The sequence below is a fragment of the Accipiter gentilis genome, chromosome 12 (genome assembly GCF_929443795.1).
Source record: "Accipiter gentilis chromosome 12, bAccGen1.1, whole genome shotgun sequence".
Taxonomy (NCBI): Eukaryota; Metazoa; Chordata; class Aves; order Accipitriformes; family Accipitridae; genus Astur; species Astur gentilis.
In genome coordinates this window covers 15,569,591-15,590,845 of record NC_064891.1, presented here as the reverse complement: position 1 = coordinate 15,590,845, position 21,255 = coordinate 15,569,591, and the positions used below count along the sequence as shown (strand labels likewise).

Here is a 21,255-nt window from a genome sequence, read left to right as displayed (position 1 = left end):
ACTAGATCTTGCTATAAAAGGTTTTACACTACGCTTCATTTACAGTGTGCCTTTCACTTAGCTTTTGCACCAGCTATTGCACCAAGATGTGTGTAGCTGTGGAGCAGGAAAAGGCAGCTTACCCAACTATTGGATAGAACAGCCAGATAAATACTTTTTTCCCAGGCTTCCATGTAAAAATACACGTATTATGTGTTACAGCTTCTACTGTACAAAGTCATGGCTGGAGGTTCTTGGCACTTGCTGTGAGTTACTCTGCTTTTCACTCACTACAGCTATTAGTATTGCTACATCTGGCATAGCGGTAGCGTTAGCCGTTTATTGTGCTTGTATCTCTTATGTAGAAACTTCCTACTGGAAAAGAAAGGGTAGTTTTGCATGTGCCATGTCTTCCTAACCTAAGTGCAGCCTTTTCCTTTCCCTTGCTGTAAGAAATGCAGTGAAGCTTAATCAAAGGCAAGTTACATGAATTTTTGTTGTTTGGTTTTGGTTTTCTTTTTAAATTGTTTTAGAAGAACGATGCTCAAATTTTTACTTTCATGATTTAGGATTGGTTGAACAGCGAGATGGGTGAAGGATGAGTTTTGCTTTGAAGCAACTTAATGGTGAAGAATACAAAACTCTCATCCTATGGCAGCAGTATGTGGCATAGACTTAATCCTGTCTTTTGAGTATCTACTGGATCTACATTAACCTCATTCATCCTACATACAAAGTCACTAGTGATTTAAAGCTGACAACCTAAAAAAAGTGCTTTAAAGCACACTGCAGCTTTCATTTTTATAAAAAGTTGACACATACAAAGAATAATACAGAATAACATCAGATCCATCAAAACTTCAGTGCAATTAATAGAGTTTTATGGAGGCGTTCATCATTGTAACGTTTGTGTCAATCATTTGGTCAAAATTCACTATTAACTAAAATGACAAGGCAGGTTGATACTGACAATGTGTTAAATTTTGTTTAAGCAACATAAGGGACTTGAAGGGAGTATTTCTCATTATATTTAGAAACAAAATACATTTCCAGTTTAATGTATGACTTGTTTTCCTAGGCTAGACTTAGTGTTAAACTAGTTTGAGTAGTCATTTCTTTTGACACTTCTGTCTCATTTGTACACTGCTTCCAAAAAATGCTTCATTATGGCAAGAAATCTATTTTTAAACCTTCTTGATTTAAAAAAAAAACCAAACCAAAAGTACCATGTTGTTACTTGAGCTGAACATCTTGAATTTCCACTAAGGGCTACAGAATTATCCTTACACATGCTTGTACTTGTTTCTATCTTTTTATTGAGCTAGATCTACTTTTCTTTGGCTAAGGTTTAAATTTTCTGTCCTTCAGAGTTGGACACAGCATGTAAAAGCAGTTTGGCACTCTGCTTCTGATCTTGTTTCGCTTATCTTAGTTCTAAGCTATTGTCCAACATTTTTTTTTTTCTTCCTGCAAAACCAGTTTGATTTTACTGTCTTCAGTGTAAAGGTCAAGGAATAGTTAAACCTTATGCTTTGTTTTGGGTCTCTTTGATAATTGTTTTCCCTACAATAAAAGATTGGGGGGTTTTATTTCCTGGAGGAAATACGTGCATTGTTTTGTAGAGTACTACAAAATATTGATCCAGACCTAGTACTTTGAATACAATGGTCTTCTGGCTCTGCTTTGGGGTTGGTTTTATTTTTTTAGGACAAAGCTGTGTAGTTTTTCATGCAGTGTAACTCGCTAATTTGGCAAATCGGTACTGAAGTGTTGCCAAGTTCACTTACTAAGTGTGTTTGTGATAAAGTCCTGTGGCCTTAGAGTCCTTCTTGCAGTCTTGGTTCTCTCCCATTTTAATGTTGCAGACCAAAGTGTAGGCTCTGGGGAAAAACCCTGCCATCACTGTTGTCTGACTGCTCTTTCAGGCATGAATGGAATGATGCAACTGCAGCTCTAGCTTTGGCTATTCTCTCCTTTTCCTACTTAACACTAGTAATAAGGTAACTCTGGCCTTGAAGGCTTCCTTAAATATGGAAACTAAATAAATAATTAAGTATGAATGGCATTGGCAAATCCTTCCACTGGCTTCTAATTTATGGTTAAAGGTTGAATGTTTACTACCAGGTATTTACCGATTGGGTTTCTAAGCCTGCCTTTCATAGAATGTGTGTGCCAAGGTTGGTTCAAATGCAGGTGAAGGGTTGTTTACTTGAAAACTTAAAAAAACCCCAAACCCAAACAAAAAAACCCCAAACAAACCCAAAGCGTTCCTTGCCCTTTCTCTTTGGGGAGTGTTGTGGTTTGGGGTATTTTTTTCCTGTACCAGAAGGCAGCAACTTTAATGTGTTTCAGAGAGGTCTAATCTGGCACTGCAACTTTGCTCCAAAATTCACGAACAAATCAAATTCTCTCCATTCAGGTTACAAAGCTTACTTGGGTAGGGGGTTTGGGTTTTTTCTTGTGATGTTCATATTTTACTGACCTCTCACATTTTCTAGGTAACTGGGCAAAGTCTCAAGTGTACATGCTGTAAGCATCTGAAAATGAAGCCTTTTGGAGGTGTGAAGTTCCAGTGGCAAGTCTGGATTTGTCACGTAACCACAAGCATTCAATTACCGTTTGTATAAAAACTCCCTTTCTCATTTCACAAGAGCGAAATCACTTTCCTTTACTTTTACACATCTGAAGGCATGATTTAGTGGGGTTTTTTAATAGAAAAAACTAACCAGCTTTGAAGGTACTAACCAAGGCACTACCATGGAAGTGATAACATGACATGATTAAATTTCTTTAAAATGGTATAATGTTGCCATTCAAGTTGTACTCTGAAGTTTCTTGTTACTTAGGTCATAGAACACTAACACCTGAGACAAGTTAAAAGCTGGAAGTCCATTACGATGTTAGGTTTTGGGGTTGGTCTGTTTGCTGTATTTTCATAGTGGTGTTGAAGTGTAAGTTGCAAAGGGAACTGCATTTCTCCCCCCTCCCTGCCCCCCGAAAAAAACCCAAACCTGTCCAGGCTGAGAACAGCAGAGAAGAAAGCTTTTAAGATGACAGGTATAGCCTAGCATAGCTGTGGGATTTGTCAGTAAAAGAACATTGGCTAATGCTTAGTCTCTTCTTCCATCCGGAACTGAGAGTAGTTTGTCACCTCAGTACCGCAGTGATGCCTGAAGCAAAGTCTGCAGGGTAGAGGCTGCTATGAATACAAACTGGTTTCTGTTCATTCTAATGCTTTATCTCCCACAGAAACCCAAATCCCTGTTAAACTCCAGGAGCATCAGTCTTGCAGACAGGCTACTGCTGCTCATCATGGGGAAATACGATCAGATCTCCCTCTGGAACAAGAGCAATCAAGTCTTGCCTGCCTTCCCTTTTTAAAAAGCCTTTAGAATCCAGTATTTTCAGCATGACAAAAGAAAAATCTTACTGAGTTTAGGCAGGGTAGTGTTTTGAAATATTTGTACAGTCATTTCTCAACAGAAGAAGTGAAAGCAAACCAAAACAAAATTCTTTAATAAGCACATGGGAGAATTTCTAGACAAGGAAAGGTCTAAGACTTGCTAACTGTTTAGTAATAGACTACTATTAGAACACAATCAGTCTTTAAGACAGACAAACGGAAGGTTGGCTTAAATGGACCTAAAAGGCATCAGAAAGGATGTTGGACACCTACGTGCTTGTTCCAAGACAAATTTATGGCTCTGCCACAGCTATGCCAGTTATTGAAAGGTGATTAACCACTTTAAGCCATGTAGAGAAACAAGCTGCTTAGCCATCAAAGTCTTTGGGGTTTATTCTGAAATGCAGCAGTTTTGGTCTCAGCTCAGTGTGCAAACATCAGTAATCTAAGTATAATTCTTTTCCACCTGTCTGCAAGGGGAGTGAGGGAAGATTCAAGCCCATAGGAAGTGAAAGGGGGCATTCCTAGGAGGCAGCCAGAGCCATGGATGGTTTTTTGTCTACCGAAATAAAGGGACACTGTCTAAGCAGGTAGCTGTATAGAGGCCAACAGGACAGAAAGCAGGTAAAGTATTCACTCTCTTCACTTTCAGCCATATTTGTCATTCACCTGTCTTTTTTTTTTTTTTTTTGGACAAATACCTAGTCATGTGAAAAAAATAGATCAATATTGAACTTGAAGAAAGCTGGCTCACGTTCCAAGAACCACTTCAGCCTTTACTTGGCTGGGCTTCCCCGATACCTTAGTGCACCAGAAGCAGCAGAAATTCACATGCAAATCTACAGCTTTACATTCTTTCAAGTTGTTTTTCTTCACACTTTGGGGGAAAAAAGAGTTGATATACAACATTATTAGGGTTTTGGTTTTGTTGCTTTTATAAAATTTGTCAAGATATCACAAAATTACACACACTAAAAGCTTAATCTGCACATTTTCCAATGAAAAATTGAAAGGAAATATCTTAAATCTATTACTTGTATATACAATTTCAATCCAAATTTACATTTGCATCATTTTCTTGGATAGCAAAAGGCATGGATCAAACACAGGATTGAGATGTGTCACTTCAGTGTATTCATAGGATATTACTCTAAAATATTGGTGTGCGTTCATTTAAATTCACTTAGAAGAGGCCACTTCTTAAAAAAAAGCTCAATTTTGATTTGAAATTGTATTAACTGTTGGGAAGGCCACTGCTAACATATACCCCTTTACAATGCAAACATTCCTAATTTGTTTCATTGAGATTCACAAGACAATGACTGAAGAATTAATGGACTTTTTATAACCTCTGAGATCTGATACAAGTTTAAAAGCCCATACGTGGTGGCGCAGTCAGTTAGGACACCTGCACGGATTAAGGCATTTGTGCTAGATGTAACTTTTTAAAAAAAATAACTTAAGTCTTGTGCAGTTAGCTAACAAAAAGCTGATATTTTTCTCACCTACCCTCTCTTGGAAGAGAGAAGTTACCTACTCAGGTCTTTTTGAGTATTTAAAAATAAAATAATGAAGTTGTTAAGAAAATACAGGATATAAACATCCCTGTCTTTCAGCTGCAGAAATGGATTTGCGTTTGAATAACTTACGTTCAGTGAAATTGTATTAAGACCTGTTTGAAATTAATTAGGTTTAGCTAGCACAATTTAATTTAAGCAGAACTTCATTCAGATATTGCAAAATAAAGCAAAAAATAAAATTTACAAGGAATACTTTGTTTCCCTCCAAACTCATTTTTATTACTTGAAATATGCCACTTTTAAAAATTATGCCTCTCCTGTGAGAGTACTTCATAATCATAAGAGAATTCAAATGAAGACGCCTCTCAAGCCAAGAATAATTTGAATAGTTTGCTATTTTAACAACCTGCACAAACTGTAAATGCTGTATGTTAATTTAAGACACTATGAAATCAACATTTTTCCCCTGTATTTTTCTGTTGCTTGAGTTCTTAAGAACCAGTACTGAAGGAAATACCTGCAAAACTATCCCAGTTATGTCCACTCAAACTCCATACTTAATAAAATACCAACTATGGAGACCCTGAAAAAAATAGAAACTATGTCTTTAAATAGAATCCAGAAAAGCAGTTTCATACATAGCTGCACATTCTCGAGTGTGCTTTTGCACAAAACCATACTTTTTAATAGTTCGATTCAAGAGCAAACCAATCACATAAATCCTTCCTTTACATTTAAAATCCTACATATAACGTCCTCTTTTTTGCTTTGGTAAAATACAAATAATGGGCAAGTCGGGGTAAAGAAAGCACAGTAAATAACGTGGGTATGTCATACCTTTTTTTAAGAAATACAAGCTGAAATGTAAGGCATCCCCAAAGTATTTTTTGCATATGCAAGGAATGCAGTTCTTTGTAAACAAAAGCTTGAGGAAAGCAATACTGAAGCCAAAGAATCTTCCCTAGGATCCTTCCGATGATCCCAAAACCAAAAGCAACTCTCCTAGGGTAAGTGTTTTGGAACTAAATCCTGTGAGAAAGAGAATCCAATCCTTTGTCTTCCCATACATTTTTAATCATGTATTAGATTGGCTCGCCTTCAAGATCTCCAAATTAAGAGTGATGTAAAAGTTGATTCTCAAGGGCACAAGCTCGTCTTAAGTCTATTTTTCTGGTAAGTCACTTTCTATAGATTTTGTGGCAGTATTATTACGGCCTATGGATGCTTGCACAATATTCCCACTGGTAATGTTCCCCTGTGCGTGGGACTGACAGGCAGCCGTGGGTTTAGCGGCAAGAAGTGTTTTAGAAGAATTGGACTGATGTCTGCGATGACCAGAATCCTCACCTGTTGCAGCAACCGGTCTCTTTCTGCCACATTCTTCACTAATAGGAGGCTGAAAATAAACATTGGCAACCTGTTAAACGTTTTTCTGTACAGCCAGGTATTTGCCTTTCCATATACTTATAGGATCAAAAAAGACAGAGCATTCCACAATTAGGCCCTTAGTTAGGCCTAGTAATCTTAGTTACAACTCACTGATGATATTATAAAGCTTTCCTGGATGTTTAGCTAGAAGTGCAAGTATATGACATATTAAGGACTTGGAACAGTCTTACAGCATTATTTAATTGTCACTGCCCAAATGTTTGCCACAACTCCTACAAAATGGAGGATTATAGAGGACGATGGTAACGTAGCGCACCATAACCCAGTTACGAAAAGCACGGAAGCGCTATACTCTGGACTCACACAGTTTAGGAATTCAGCATTCGACAGGAAGGATACATTGAATTTGGCATGTAAAGTCTCAGCAAGGACAATGCCTGTCACAGTTCATTAAGAAATGCCAGTCGGCCATTAACTCATTTGCCAAATTCTTATACAGTATAAAAGTCATCAGTCTTACGAGTGACAAATACGCTATTTTTTGCTATTTATTTCATTACATAATGAAAATGGATCACCACCTTTTACATGTTAGCTACCACATCTCAGCACCATACTTTGGTTCAAAAAAGAACATGTAGCATAAAACTGCATTTTTCATTTGAATTTAATTTTTTTTAATAATGCTTTTTCTAGTCATTGACAGGATTTGTAAAGCTGCCTTTTTGTGAAATGAAGTACTGTTCTCAGTTTACCTTGCAGGAAAAATACTCGTACACCAAATATCTATTTAAAATAGGTATTAAAACTCACATCCACTCTGAAGTCCTCCAGTCTCTTAAATTTACTAAGGTATTCTTGCAGTTTGGGGTCAATGGTTGGAGTCTTGTGCTGAGAGTATTTTAGATAAGCCCAAAATTTTTCCAGTCCATATAGCTGACCTAATAATGGAAAAAGAGAATTTTACCAATTTACAAAAGTAAAATTTAATTAAAAACTTAAATTATTCACTGGTAACTACATGGTTAAGAGAACTGCAAGATAAAAGGAACATGAACAAAAGCTGCTCTTGGGTTAGTTAACAAGTCAGTGCCAAGGAACTGGGATTAATCTCCCAACTAAAGTTACCCCGGTGTGAGCAGGGACTGGCCTATGATAATTACCAGCTTCATAGTCTCTCTTTGTTTCTTCTTGGAAATCCTTGAATATTTCTTGCCTGAATTTCTTTTCTAGGCCATAGCTGTAAAATCGAAACAAGCATTCCAATCCATACCTGTAACAGAACAAAGAGGTACAAAAATCTTATACATACACTCCTCATTCCTCAGAAGGATGCAAGCTTTCAGTCTCTCCTTGCATCTAAGTAAATGGCAGTCTCATTTTACCCTTCTTGTAAAAAACCACTTCCTTTTCACATCAGTTTTTATTGATGTGTTGTTCTGAAATATCTTCACAAATAATCAGCACTGGCTTACGAAAATCAGGTTTGTCCCACAGCGTCAACTTACAAACTACAGACACTACACACATGTACAAAAATGAAGACAAATGCTTTCACCTTTTCAGTACATTTGTATACACCAACAGTTTCAACATAAAACCAACCATAGTGGGTTGGACCAAAAGTCAGCCAGACCCACCACCAGTGCAAAACCCTATGTGTAGGGCAGGACTCAGTGTCCTTTCAGCTCCCACACACCTCAGCACCAGGGTTTCTGGCTCTGTGTTTAAGTAACACTCTGGCTTTGCCTGCCGCACTGTCACCAGAGCTGCCTTGGGCCTCTAGATAGCTGGGACCTCCTCCTGTCCCGCATCCACCTCCTGCCACCTTAGTCCCTTTAAGAGGTTTCTGAAGTTTCTCCTGGTAAATGTATCCCTAGATAATCAAAGCATCAAAAAAGCTCAGAGCAGAGACACAAGGTATTATTATAGCCACCTTTGCACCCTATGAACTATCGCTCCACTGCCTCAGACAACACATCAGAACTTCAGGATTTCCATAGCCAGTACTTCCTCATTTGGCATTCAAAACATCGGGCTACCTTGTCTCTTTGGCTAAGAGAAACAGAGGTAGGGGGAACTGGGTGAAAAGAAGGGAATAATATCAAAGAGCTAGAGGGGCAGTGGTAATTTCCTTTGCCATCATTTTTCTGGTACTTTTGAGAGGCAAGAAGCAGTCTGAACAAGTTGAATGAGGTTAACGATGTCTTCACCTAAGGAAGAAAGAATCTTATGGGTGTCAGTAAGTATAGAGCTGCCTTGTCACGGTCAACAAGTTACAGGATTTTGTAGAATTCAGGACCGATTACAAATCAGGAAATGCTGTACCTTTAGCTATGCAAACAGATTTTTGGTATTAAAATAACTTAGACTGCTATTTTAAAGATTTACAAAGAGTCAAAGCCAATACTAAAAATGTTCACTGAAGATATATGTGAACGTCACAGTCGTTAAAACAAATGGTAAGACCTCAACAGTTTTTAACTTCCAGGAAAAAGTGAATACCTGTAGTGTTCTTTTGCGTCCTCTAGAGCAAGTTGTTTGAATTCTTCATACATTTTCTTGTTAAAGTGATCTCTCAGAAAAAAGGACCAGAAACGAAAAAGTGTGTTCATTTCTTGGGACTGGCCAATTCCCAACCGTTTCCTCTCTGGTAGAAAAAAGAAAGGGGGGGGAGGAGAAGCTTTTTTCATTTTTCAGCAGCATATTTTCAAGTGCTTTTCCATTAGTAATACATACACGCAAGGTCTTCCAGTAACTAAAGTTTAAATTTGAGGGTAATTTTTTTGTCAGGGAATGTAAAGTTAAATGGAAAGCAGAGTTCATAAAATAGAAGCATCAAATAAATTTTGCTTTCCTTTCCCAAGAAAAATTAAGGATGAGGAACAATGTGGAGAAAACTGGTATCAGATGACATGTGCTAACTTCTACCTAAAATTTTAGGAAGCGTATTTAACAACTTACCCATTAGACACCTTCGACGATATTTGTGGTACACCTGCTGAGTAAAGCCATTTTCCTTTAACAGTTCATGAGAAGGATGCTGAAATTTTGGAAGAGAATTTGGGGTACACCCGTAACTTCCTGTTAGTGGAGCTCCTTCTGAAGGCGAAGCATTGGAACTGCTGAAGAAAAAACAAAGATATTTCTGTCCTATAAACAGTGCTCTTCTACAGAATCAGTTTTCAACCATTCTGGTCTACACAAGAGCTGTCAGAATAGTACAGTCACCTGATGACCACTACAATGCATGCCTGGGGTCCCAGTCATCTGTTTTCAGGTGCACCTCAAGAAACTCAGACTCTCTGCTAATATGTCAAGAAACAGGCAGTTTTGGATGATAATAATTAAACATTACCATAATGCACAATTTTAAATGACCACTTAAAGGCAAAATCACTTAAGTGAACATCAGTACTTCAAGTAGTATTACCGCCAATATATCGTGGATCAAACAACGACATTGTGAACATAGTCAGTTAGCTAGTTTACTTCTGAATAGCTTTGTATTCTATGTTTTTGTCTTTCTTGGTCGCTTTTTTCTTGCTTCCACTGTATTTATAAAGTTGTCTTTTATTGCAGCCTATTTCTCCATTAGCAGTGAGAACTAATGACATTGCAAACAAGTTTTCTATGAAAAAAAAAAAGAAAAATTTACCTCACAGAGGAAGTTCTTGGTCTGTGGTCTCTGGAATCCATCACCCAACCAACGTGGCATTCTAAGGGAGGATTTGTACTGTGTCGTGTTTTTCTTTTTCTGGGAGTCTAAGAAAGTAAACGAAGGATTTATTTCCATAATTTGATTTCACTCATTTGCTCCCTCTTAAAACAAAATTCTAAAAATTTTATATTCTATCTAACACATTATAAAGTCACAACATTCCAGTTTCATAACCTAAAAACTGGTCTTACGTTACAAATTAAAAATCTTTAGACATTACACTTTTTCAACAAGGACTTTTAAGAAACGTTACAAAGAAAACTCAGAAACCATTTTGTAGAAACAAAAAAGAATTAATATGGTAAATATTTTGAAGATAAACAAAGTACAAGCGTTTCATTTTTTGCCTTTTCATGCTTGTTAAATCGTATGCACAGACATGAGTTTTATAGGCTTTTCCTGTTTTTAAAAAGAATATGTCTTTCCATTTACCTTTACGTCAATGGATCGTGCCTCTTTAACAACAGGGTAGAACCTGGGTGTTTTGTTGGGATCCTGTAGCCTCGGGGTGCGAGGTGTTCGCGGGGTGAAGCCAGGGTGAACGCAGGGGGAATCTGGGACTGCTGTTGGCAGTGATCGAGCTATTGCTGCTGTCAGAGGTACTTCAGTACTCAACAAATTACAAGCCAGCTCCTCTGCTAAACCTGTAGGCAGGAAGGAGAAAACATTCATTTTCAAAAGAGACTTAGGATTTCAAAGCCTAAGCTCTCCTAGTATCTAGTATCTTAAAGGCCTGTTTCACTTCAAGTAAACTACATCCCCAAAGGATAACCAAATTAACAAAAGCACTTGATGTAGAAGCAGTAGAAACTGCTCAAAACTATGAAATAATGTTTCAAGCATGTCTTTGCTAGAAAATTTAAACCCACTTCTTTCTTACCTGTTTGTTCTTATCTATCTACACTAGCAAAGTAATGGAAAAACATTGGTCAAAGCGTAACCACGTTCTTGCTTTTTGGTGAGGTGGTGGGTTTAGTGAGGTGGTTTTCTTCAACTACTGTAAAGATGCTATTAGCATGTATCCTAATGAATGTTAATAATACTACTGTAATCAGAAACATCTCAAAAGATAAGATTTGGACATTGTGACTGCTCAGAAAGGTTATGATACAAGTAGAAAATTCGTCTAGCCTCACTTCATTCTATCCCTATTTCCTGTAAAAATACTGGTTTCTAGAAAATGTTTCACATCACCACTAGCTATTACTTCACACATTGTAAATGACAAGTTACGCAAAAAGCACCTGGAATTGGTATATGGTGACAAAAAAATGGAACACTGTCTTTTGATGCTCATATGTATCCTGAAAAGTGCTAGTACCAGCTTCTTCTAATGCAATGGAAACCATGTTCCTGATGGACAGTTGGCAATTTGAAAAAGCCCTTCAGACTGCTGGCCGAACCAAAATTAAAATATTACACCGGCAGAAAGAGTTAAAACACCTACAGAATTGTTCTTTATTACAGAAATTCTAAAACCAAATATGTATTACTTAACTTTCTGTAACCCTGGAGGTCCTGGAGGAACTTCTTGGGCTGGATCAGCAATTGGTTCTGGTGCAAGATTATCAAATTCTTCCTTGCTAATGAGATTTAGCTTCTTAAAGTTCTCAATCTCTTGCTGAATTAGAGAAAGCAAATTGTAAATGCAAAAAGCATGATAATGTATATCACCCTGAGAAACAGGTGAATGCCATAAAAGAGAAAATAAGCAAGCCAGAATTGACACACAACTACCCATACTCAGCCAGTTTTCTTTTAAGGAAGATGGAAGGAGTCTCTAGCACACGTTGTATAAAAGCTGCCGTGAACACTGTATAAAACCTTATGCAGCTCACTCTGCACTAGCTAAAAGAGACAGTTACGCCAACAAATGGACCAATGGAGGCAAGCAAGGCCATCTACAAGCAAATTTTCATAGACAAATAAGAAATAGAAATGACCAAGATCCTGCCCCTTGCCCAGCCCAAAACCATCATTCTTCTGCAGTAAGCGTGCCAAGGAAGGTCCTAGCAATTTTGGGGAGCAGAAGAGGCTGTGCTCCCTTCCTCAGGCTATACCTAAAGAAAAGCCAGTATTTGTAAATAAAGTAGTCAGCTTTTTGGGTTGGGGGGGGGTGGGGGGGTGGGGTGGGTGGGTTGTGGGGGTTTTTTTGGTTGGTTGGTTGGGGTTTTTTGTTGGGTTTTTGTTTGTTTGTTTGTTTTTCGAATTGGTAGCATAAACTGCAGAAGGACACGATTTCCCAAGATGTGTGGCAGCATCTCAAATTACTCATGCCCCTACTCAACTGAAGGTGGGGTGGGATATGTGCATGTGTGCATGCTGTGTATGAAAAATCTTGGTTAAATCATTGTCAGGAATGTAACAACAACAACAGAGAAAATATTTAAATATTTTCTTTTACTGTGTGCTATTTCTCACTGTCCTCTTCTAGTTTGCTGGTTTTCTTGGTCCATTTCCTTTGTAATAAAAGCTCCATATGCCGAATTCTACCTTCATTTCTTGCTCTTATTCTCAGCATTCATTTCTATTTTTGTCAGCACTTTTTTGTACCCACATTTTGTCCTTTAAGCTACTTTCCCCCTTTCCACCCCACAACCCACCTTTGTCCTTACGCACAGATAAAGCTCCTTCCCCTCACCACTTAGCGTTTAGGTAACTTCGTATTTCTGTACACATAATATCTGCTAGTGATACAGTGGGATTGCCTACAGACAGGCCACTCACCAGGCTTGCTCACACAAAAGAAAGGGTTTCTGAAACCAAGAGCAGCAAGTGACAGGACTGCAGCGTGCCATGTCGGCCTCTGCCTATACAGTGCTGGAGTTCAACTCATCTGCAATTTTACAGCTTATCATATTTTAAAAACTAGTAATTTAAAAAAAAAAATTAGAAGATCACAAAGCTGACAATCTCCTTGTAAAGTTTTGAAAGCCGCAAAGACAGGGGCCCACGTACAGGCTAGGAAATAAAATGGTTTCTATATAAATAAGGCATGCAATCCAAAGTTTCATTTGCTCACATTGCTATCATTCTAACAAGCTGCAAGGCAAACAGAACCTTAATATAAAACTACTTTAAAATGACTGTATTACCCTCCTCTCTTACTATGTCATCTCAGAAATGTGCCCCCTTCCCCTCTGGTAGGGGTTTGCAAATGTTTTGAAACAAGTTATTCACAGAACAAGAAAACACTGGAAAAGCTGAACCATCTCCAAAACATTAAAAATAGTTCTAAAAAATATTCATTCAATGTTTTTGGTCAAATTTGTGTCAAGAAAAACTTGCTGGTTTTGCTTTCAACTGTTTACTATATTACCAAAATAAAGATAATTCAGTAGACCTGTAAATCCAACTACTGTCACTTTTCTTTCAAAAAAGCATAGCATTTTACAATTACATAGCAGATGGCTAAAATTAATTTTGGAACTGTTTGGACAGGCATGGTTTTCAGGTCAAAAATGAAGAGAGTTACCTTCATCATAGTGTCGTTTTCACTCTGCTCCATCCACAAATCCTGTTCGTAATAGTATAAGCCATCATTAATAACTTTGGCAAGTTCTGACGTAATTTTTGCACGGCATACATGGTTTCCAGTACGATCTCCACCAAGATGTTTTCTCATATACGGTGGTGTCTGTGTTACAATCAAAATCTTGTTTACGTCCTGATCATCAATTTCATAATCAGAATCGCTGTCTGACCAATCAGTAAATTTATTCTTCCGACATTGAATTTGTTCCATCTCTTCATCAAACAAAAAATCAAGTTCTTCTTGTTCTTGTTCCTCTGGAGGCGGGGGTGGCTGTTGTGGATCTGATGTTTGATCAGGTATAGGAACACTTTCCTAAGTTGGAAAAGGTGATGCATTTTATATTTGAAAGGGATAGTGATTATCCAAATGGGAGACAAATAGAACACGACAGAACACTTTAAATAAAGAAATGTATGGGAATTAGAAACAATACAGCCACTTTCAGGTGCTTATTCAGTAAATTACTGTTCTAAATAATTCTGCCATAACCTTTTAGAACAATTCTCAATGCACATTACAATATATTTTTCAATAATCAACAGGTACAACTGTCCCTCAGCAGGAAAAAAAAAACCAAAACCAAACAACAAACCAGCAGTATTTCCTTTCAATTTCAGTGAGCTTTGGATCAGGATTTTAAATGCACTTAGTAATTCTAAGTCTGGTAGAGTGAAAAGTACACGCATTAACTATATTGCATTATCAAGCATCACACATGTTAACACATAAAAAAATCTTGTTTTACACTATAATCTGAAAGCTGGCAGGTTTTGCATTTGTTTATTTAAATAACTTAAAGGTTTTTGATTTTACCTTTAGTTTGACCGTGGATGCACGATGCCTCTTCTTCACTTCTATCCAAGGTTCAGAGTCCAAATCAGGCAAACTTGTAGACAATCCTTTAGACATTGTCTGAAAATTATTCATTTCAGTGTTTTCCTTTGGACTCAGTGGGCTTCCCATTCTTGGAGAACTTGGTGCAGACTCTAGCAGTGGAAAACAGTAGTTCAGTTCCTGTTGTGGGTGGTTTTGGTTTTGGTTTGTTGCTGGTTTTGTTTTGGTTTTTAAATTGTTTTACTAGTCTTTCTTTTAACCACAGCTACCATTTTTCCACCCCTCTGGTTAAATATAACACTGAGCAGCAGAATTTCTTTTCATTTTTAGGAGATAGCTTTTCACAGTTCACTCAACATTTTAGGAAAAGTTCGATTCTAGCAACTTATTTATGTGGAAAGTTTCTAACAGTCTGAGAGAAATTATGTTTTATTCAGAAAACAAGAGCAGCATCATAAGGGACATGTTCTCTCCACACCATCCTCTAGCTCTATGGATGGGTGCCTAACTCAGTCTTCATTCTTCCCATCTAATTCCAGCCAACACTTTAGTAAAAGATTTCCTTGCCAAGGGTTGTCAGCGAATAAAGCCATCTCCCTATTAATAATGTGAATGAGATCACCATCCAAAACCAGGATGCACCAAATAAAGAGTTAACTTTCAGCTGCTACCAAAATGAAGCTGATTTTATGACTAATTGAAGATTACTATTACTACTTCTACTACTAGTACTAAAGGACTGTAGCCCATCATACTGTATTCTGGATAATGGTCACAGCAGTTAACACGTAAGAGACATTTTTATCTACTTCACATCAGTCATGCCAGACATGTGACTTGGCAACTGCAAGGCTGATGGGCATACCAGCTGAATAAACTGTTACTGAATGTACAACTTCTGTTATGAAATCAGTATCAAGAGGCAAACTTCCTAAGCTAGATAGACAGTCCTAAACTTATGTTTCTATAAAATAAATCCTTTACCAGTATGTGAGCCAAAAATTTGGCCTGGTATGAATTCTGGACAATTGATGAGCTGAGAAAAGTCAGTCGGTGGCAGACTGCAAGGAGGAGGACCTGGAATTGGCCACTTTTCTGGATCAACCCTTTTTCTTATCCGCTGATCCACAGTTTCAACTTCTGTACTGTCCTTTAGGGCCTGTGTGACAAGCATATTAACACTTTAAAAACTTTATGTATCTAGCACCATCCAAAAAAAAAAAAAAAAAAAAAAAAAGAAAAAGAAAACAAACTCCAAACACAAACTCTGCCATTTATAGCCTCTTTATAAAATCCTTGTCATTGCAAACAGAAGTATTCCTTAACTTCATAGCATTGACTTTAAATGGCAGTAAAAAATCAAAGCAGCAACTTTCAACATACGTAACTTGTGAATTATTTTACCTCCAAAATGAGTGCAGCATTTGTAGTGAGAGCTTGCATCCGACGGAAGCTAGCAATCAATGAAACAGGCAGAAATCCTTGTTGGTCCATCTTTCTCCTCAGAAAGAAGTCTCTTTCCAAATTTTCTGTGCTGAAATAATACTCACTGCAGAAAAACATACAAATATGAGCCTATTATAGGTTAAAGAAAATCCTAAAATAGCAACTTAGAGATTCCTTGTTAAAGTCTTCCATTAAAAATAGAGCATACTTTGGCATCAACAAAATTGTTCTTTCAACAGGTGTATCATTATAAGCAAGACTTACAGAACAGCATGCATACTCAACACGTTAAGAAAGACTTATGATCCAGTACAGTACATAGGGGTATAAATCAAAGCCTTATTCCATTTGTGCATATGAACTGCATAAGGAAAAACTATGCTCAATTTTTCTTTCACCCATCCCCTCCCTTATTACTTACATGAACAGAAGGAAACAACATTCTCTTAGCCTCCATATAGATGAAGGACAACTACTGCTTACAGTCAGGGCATAAGTTATTTCCCACACAGCAGTATCAGTGCACCTTCACATCCTGAACTGTATCTTTTCTTTTCTTTTGCCAGTTTCCAGTACATTAGAAGGTTTAAGTATCCTATCTGAGTGTTGAGGCACATGCATGTACTCTGAATCATTACTTCAAGCATGCTTGTGGGAAGATGAGAAAACAAAAATAGTGATGTTGTATTTGTCATGAAACTGTACCAAAAGGCACAACAGTTCGCAGAGAAAGGTAAAGTCTAGAAGAAGAGATGATGTTTAGTGGATAAAGAGAAGAGGGACAAGGACCATTTCAGCAATCTGACAATACCACAGAACAAGAGAGATGACGGACAAAGAAATTGTAGAAAGACAAATCTTCTTAAACAATGAAGCTGCTCTATGAAATGACCAGGGTGTCAAGATGTTATATACTTCACGAAGAGAAAAAGTAAGGAATTCATGATCTGTCACACAAAGCAAGGGAGCAAGAAAACATCCTATGAAAAAGTGGAAAAAACCCAATTTAATCATGAAGACTAAAATCTAGGCCTTTCACAGAGTTTACACATCGTACCATGATTTTGCATATTAGATCCAAGGAATACTACTCCTCATCAGGTTCAGGAAAACGTAGATAGTGAAATATTTAATGGAGAGCAATTAAAATTCTATGACACAAAAATAGAGATAGTGCAAAAATAAAATGAGAGCATTAAAACGCTGAGGGGAAAAAAAACCCACCAAAAACCGCACATGCAAATGTAAATAAAGTTAATTCTAATTTCAACAAAGTATAAAATGCTAAGTGTCTCCACTGAAGTTGGGATCAAGGCCAAAGTTACCAAGAGGAGAGGACTCTGATGCCATCATTGACCCAAGGAGAAGGTTGATACCATTTCTTTCTCTAATTTTTTGGTAGCTAAAGAAATTCAAAGCAAAAGCTCTCTATATGAAACACTCAGCTCCAAGACAGAATGAATATAAAGTCTCAAAGTTGGACAGTAAGACATACGACAAATGAAAACACTGCCATTAAATCAGAGCAGAGAAGAGAATAAGGCTTTCGGAGAATTAAGCTCTTGCTCAGAGCTACGTAAACTGATCAGTGAAGCAACTGTGCACAAAGAGAAGGTTTCTTTCAAGAATATCCTACTGACTGTTCTGAACTACTACACTTCTTTTCCCCTCCCAATCTATAAGATAAGCAAGCACAAAAGCCATATATCAACATTTTACTAATGTTACCTTTACAGTCATACAGTAAAGGTAAAATCTTGTAACGATTCACCTAGTTAAAAATTCCACAAGCAGAAATGGACAATGACTGAACTTGACTCAAACTGCCTCACTTGATGTCCATCACTCTAGAAAAAGGAATGTGAAAGACCATTAATGATAAATGAAGACAACGCACAAGTTTGCTCCAACTAGAGGGACAAACCTAAACACACATGCACCCCCTCCAGCTTTTTCTTTTTCATTTTCCTCAGAGTCCCTTTGATATTCTTGAATTAATGCAGACTTGGATGCACGTCTGAACTTTTCTTTCTTTCTTTTTTAAAGAAAGAAGACTTTACATAGAGTTCTACTGTGTGTTGCAGACTGAGGAGTTACTAAGCACTGAAACTTTTCAGGCTGACAACTCAGCCTGTAATTAAAAACGTTAAAGATGTTTTTGTATGCAATACAAATATTACTCTCTCTTGTACATCAAGCTGGTTCTTGGGACAAGCATAAGCTGCTTGATAGCAGTGTATTTCTTTCTGTAATTACATATCAACTCAGTTGGACACAGTCTCTAAGATATTTCCCTATTAAGCAGGTAAACTGTTTTAAAATTCATCAATTCACTAGGATTCAAACTAACCTCACTTCTCTAATATATCCTGATTTATCTTGGACTCCATAAGGAACTCTGAGACCTAACAGTTCTGTGTAGCTTTATTCTTTACATACTTCCTTTTTGGCATAGTCACTTTAATATTTTGTAACTAAATTATGAAAGGCAGACAAAACCATCCCCATTTAGAAGCTAATAATAGGTAATTGATGAATAAAGTCTGTTTCCCATCATTTTTGATGTGATAAAAGAAGTGACTAGATAACAAAACCATCTTTTTTTTTTTTTTTTTTTAAAGGAGCATAAAAATAGTGAAGTTGTGTTCTAAACCTGCTCAGGAATCTCCCTCTCTCTCATGGAAAGCAAACTCCATAATCAAACTGCCTTAGGAGTTTATTTCAGACAGGCAACCAATGGCTCTGGTTAGCCAGCCATGCCAAGTCTTCTATTGATACCTGCCAACCTCTTGTTGCTAAAATAAAATACAAATACAACCAGAAGTCAGATGTGACCAATGCTGTAACTGACATTTTTCTCAGCAGAAGGGGACATCATCATGTCCTACCTTAGAAGGTCTGGATTCTACACTGCATGCCCAGAAATCTGGCCAACAGTGGAGTGTCTGTGCTCCTCCCTCACTTGTCTGAGGACAGTGCAGGCCGATTATCCTGACATGGGGGTACATGTCCACTGTCAGGTCTCATAGGGGCCTGGCAGCAAAAGTAACAATAAAGACTGCAATAGAAGTTTTGAAGTTGATAGCCACATGCCAGATACTTTCTGCCCTTAAAGAGGCTTTTTTCTTCCTTTTTGCGTCAACTGTAACAAAAGAAGCAAGAATAAAATAAGCAAGTTGCTTTATGGAATACAAGGGCAATCAAAAACCACCACAAAGGCATCGCAGAGAAATGCCGTTGCAAGTACAGAAGATGAAATATCTGCCAGTGGTGGAAACTGTCTCTTTAAAATGAACTAGTGGTTTCCAGGCCCTTTTTGACTTGTCTCCTGGTGATAATCAGTCTTCCAGATGGTTTCTCATTGCCTAATGGTGTACACGAGAAAGTAAACATTTCAGATTATTGAAAAATCAAGTATCATTGCAAAACTACTCTCTTTCAGTTAAATGTTTCAGGTGAAACACTCTGAAAACATAGAACTAACAAGACTTCTCAAAGTGAAACTGAGAGCAAATAAGGGAAATGTCTAGCTACATCACCCAAGAAGAGCTTTATAGGCAAACAGACCAACAGTACTCAAAAGCACAAGCTCAGAGACATCCATATCTCAGTTACATGACAACATAAAAAGAGGTCTATGTACCATAAATAAGCAGGTATACGAGTTAGAGCCAGATGTGTTACAGCACAAGATGCAGAACAGCTTCCTTAAAATTCCTCCCCATCACTCAAGTTCTTCCACCCCACTAGTGAATAAATTCAAACTTACACCAGTAATGGTCAAATCAATAAGTTCAACTGAAACGCCTTAATCTCCATCTTTACATGGATAATAAGGATTAAACACTGTTTGAAATGAGTTATTTTATCTGAACTAGATCTCTAAAAATATTTGTACATTAAACAATCTACTTACATTTGATGTTTTATATATTCTTTGAGAAGTGCTTCATCCACAGAATACATCTGCACTCCCGTTCCATCACCATAGTAATACATGACACTAGCATTAAGCTCAGGTTGAAATACTTGGTCAGTTCCTTCCCCATACAGTTCTTGATAACCAACTGAATATTCAAAATTCACTTCAAAATAAAAGAGAACATAATATTTTTTCATTGTCTTTCTTTTAAGTCCAGCACAAAAATATTGTAAGGCATGATAAACACTGCTATTTTACTGTTGGTTTTCAGCATCTGATTTTAAAAAGACTCAAGCTACTTAATTATATTAAGCTACAGGGTATGTTTTTTGAGACAACTCTTACTTCATGTGCAAACAATAACATTATAAACATAGTTTTAAAATTTTTGCTAAGCATCTACCACTTTGCATACTTCTAGGGTTTCCTCTGCCTCGTCCTCTTCCTCTGCCTCTACCTCTTCCTCTGCCTCTGGAGAATCCTCGAACACTGCCACCCTCACTTCTCACGCTGCACACTTCATCATGATCATCTCTCTTTTCTCTATCACGACGCCAATCTTTAAGAGAAAAAAGCATAATACTTGCAATCATAATTAAATATCACAGTATAATTAAGTAGTCTCTGATTTATTCCTAGGTATTAACCACAAAACATTGCACTGAAAAGCGTGTCTCTCCATTATCTGAATGCTCAGAATGGCTGAAGGAAATGACTCTGCAGGATACATGAATAGCACCAAAAAGTCCCTTGTAACATGGAGTTCTCAGCTTGCACCCAGGCAATCCACAGACTCATGACGGCTGAAGCTGAAGGTCAGATCTCAAAGCTGCTAGGCTGAAACGGTAATCTAGGAAGAGCTGCTAGCTCTTGACAATCCTGCTCTGGGCAGGATTTCCACAGCCATGGCTCTTCAGAGCCTCCCTCTTGTTCCCTCCCAGATGCCGCCATCTAACACTTCCCTGACTCCACCCATTTAACAGCAACCATTTATTCTCTGCTAGTCCTGCCCCAAACTGAGCTTTTAAGTTAAGAACCCCTTTTTGATAACAGATACAAATCTAAGATGACCATAAGAATCTATGTAAGGTTTTCACATAAATATGTGGTCTGCACATAGCAAAAGAGAGTCAGAGAGAAGCAGAAGAAAAGAAGAAAGGAAGGAAGGAAAGAAAGCAGGCCCAAAACAGACCCCAGGCACCTTGGCTCCACTCACCACAAAACTTAAGGACAGGTGTAATTCTCACTTTACTCATGAGAGAAAATGAACCCCTCTCTCACACACCCTCTCTCATCCCATTTGTTTCTCTTTTCCTGACCCTCTCAGAGACTTCTGTCCTCAGTCAGTCACCCTTGCTTAAAGTTTAAGTTGTAATTGGATAGTCTTCCAGATCCCAGGGGACCTCTTTGTCAGAGGAATGCCTGGGAACACAGACTCCGATCAAATTAAGAGTTGCTAAATTTAACACAGGACTGACTAAAGACATGATTCTTTGTTCGTATTAG

At 37.6% G+C, this 21,255-nt stretch overlaps 1 protein-coding gene across 6 annotated transcripts in view; it reads right to left on the bottom strand.

The window, feature by feature from the left end:
• Positions 1-4,300: 4,300 nt before the first annotated feature.
• The window catches only part of LARP1B (La ribonucleoprotein 1B), a 33,092-nt gene continuing 16,137 nt past the window's right edge, over positions 4,301-21,255 (bottom strand). For 3 of the 6 annotated variants that reach the window (XM_049815597.1, XM_049815599.1, XM_049815600.1), the window contains 14 exons: positions 20,165-20,308; positions 19,744-19,912; positions 15,786-15,930; positions 15,366-15,540; positions 14,361-14,533; positions 13,488-13,859; positions 11,512-11,633; positions 10,445-10,658; positions 9,950-10,056; positions 9,256-9,416; positions 8,797-8,941; positions 7,455-7,564; positions 7,105-7,232; positions 4,301-6,298 (listed from right to left, as the gene is read on the bottom strand). In XM_049815597.1, coding sequence (XP_049671554.1) covers positions 6,065-6,298; positions 7,105-7,232; positions 7,455-7,564; positions 8,797-8,941; positions 9,256-9,416; positions 9,950-10,056; positions 10,445-10,658; positions 11,512-11,633; positions 13,488-13,859; positions 14,361-14,533; positions 15,366-15,540; positions 15,786-15,930; positions 19,744-19,912; positions 20,165-20,308 — 2,399 coding nt within the window. In that variant the 3' untranslated portion in view covers positions 4,301-6,064. Of the gene's footprint in view, positions 6,299-7,104; positions 7,233-7,454; positions 7,565-8,796; positions 8,942-9,255; positions 9,417-9,949; positions 10,057-10,444; positions 10,659-11,511; positions 11,634-13,487; positions 13,860-14,360; positions 14,534-15,365; positions 15,541-15,785; positions 15,931-16,248; positions 16,334-18,715; positions 18,968-19,743; positions 19,913-20,164; positions 20,309-21,255 lie in introns of those variants that run through there. The other 3 variants (XM_049815598.1, XM_049815601.1, XM_049815602.1) reach the window with 3 other exon arrangements.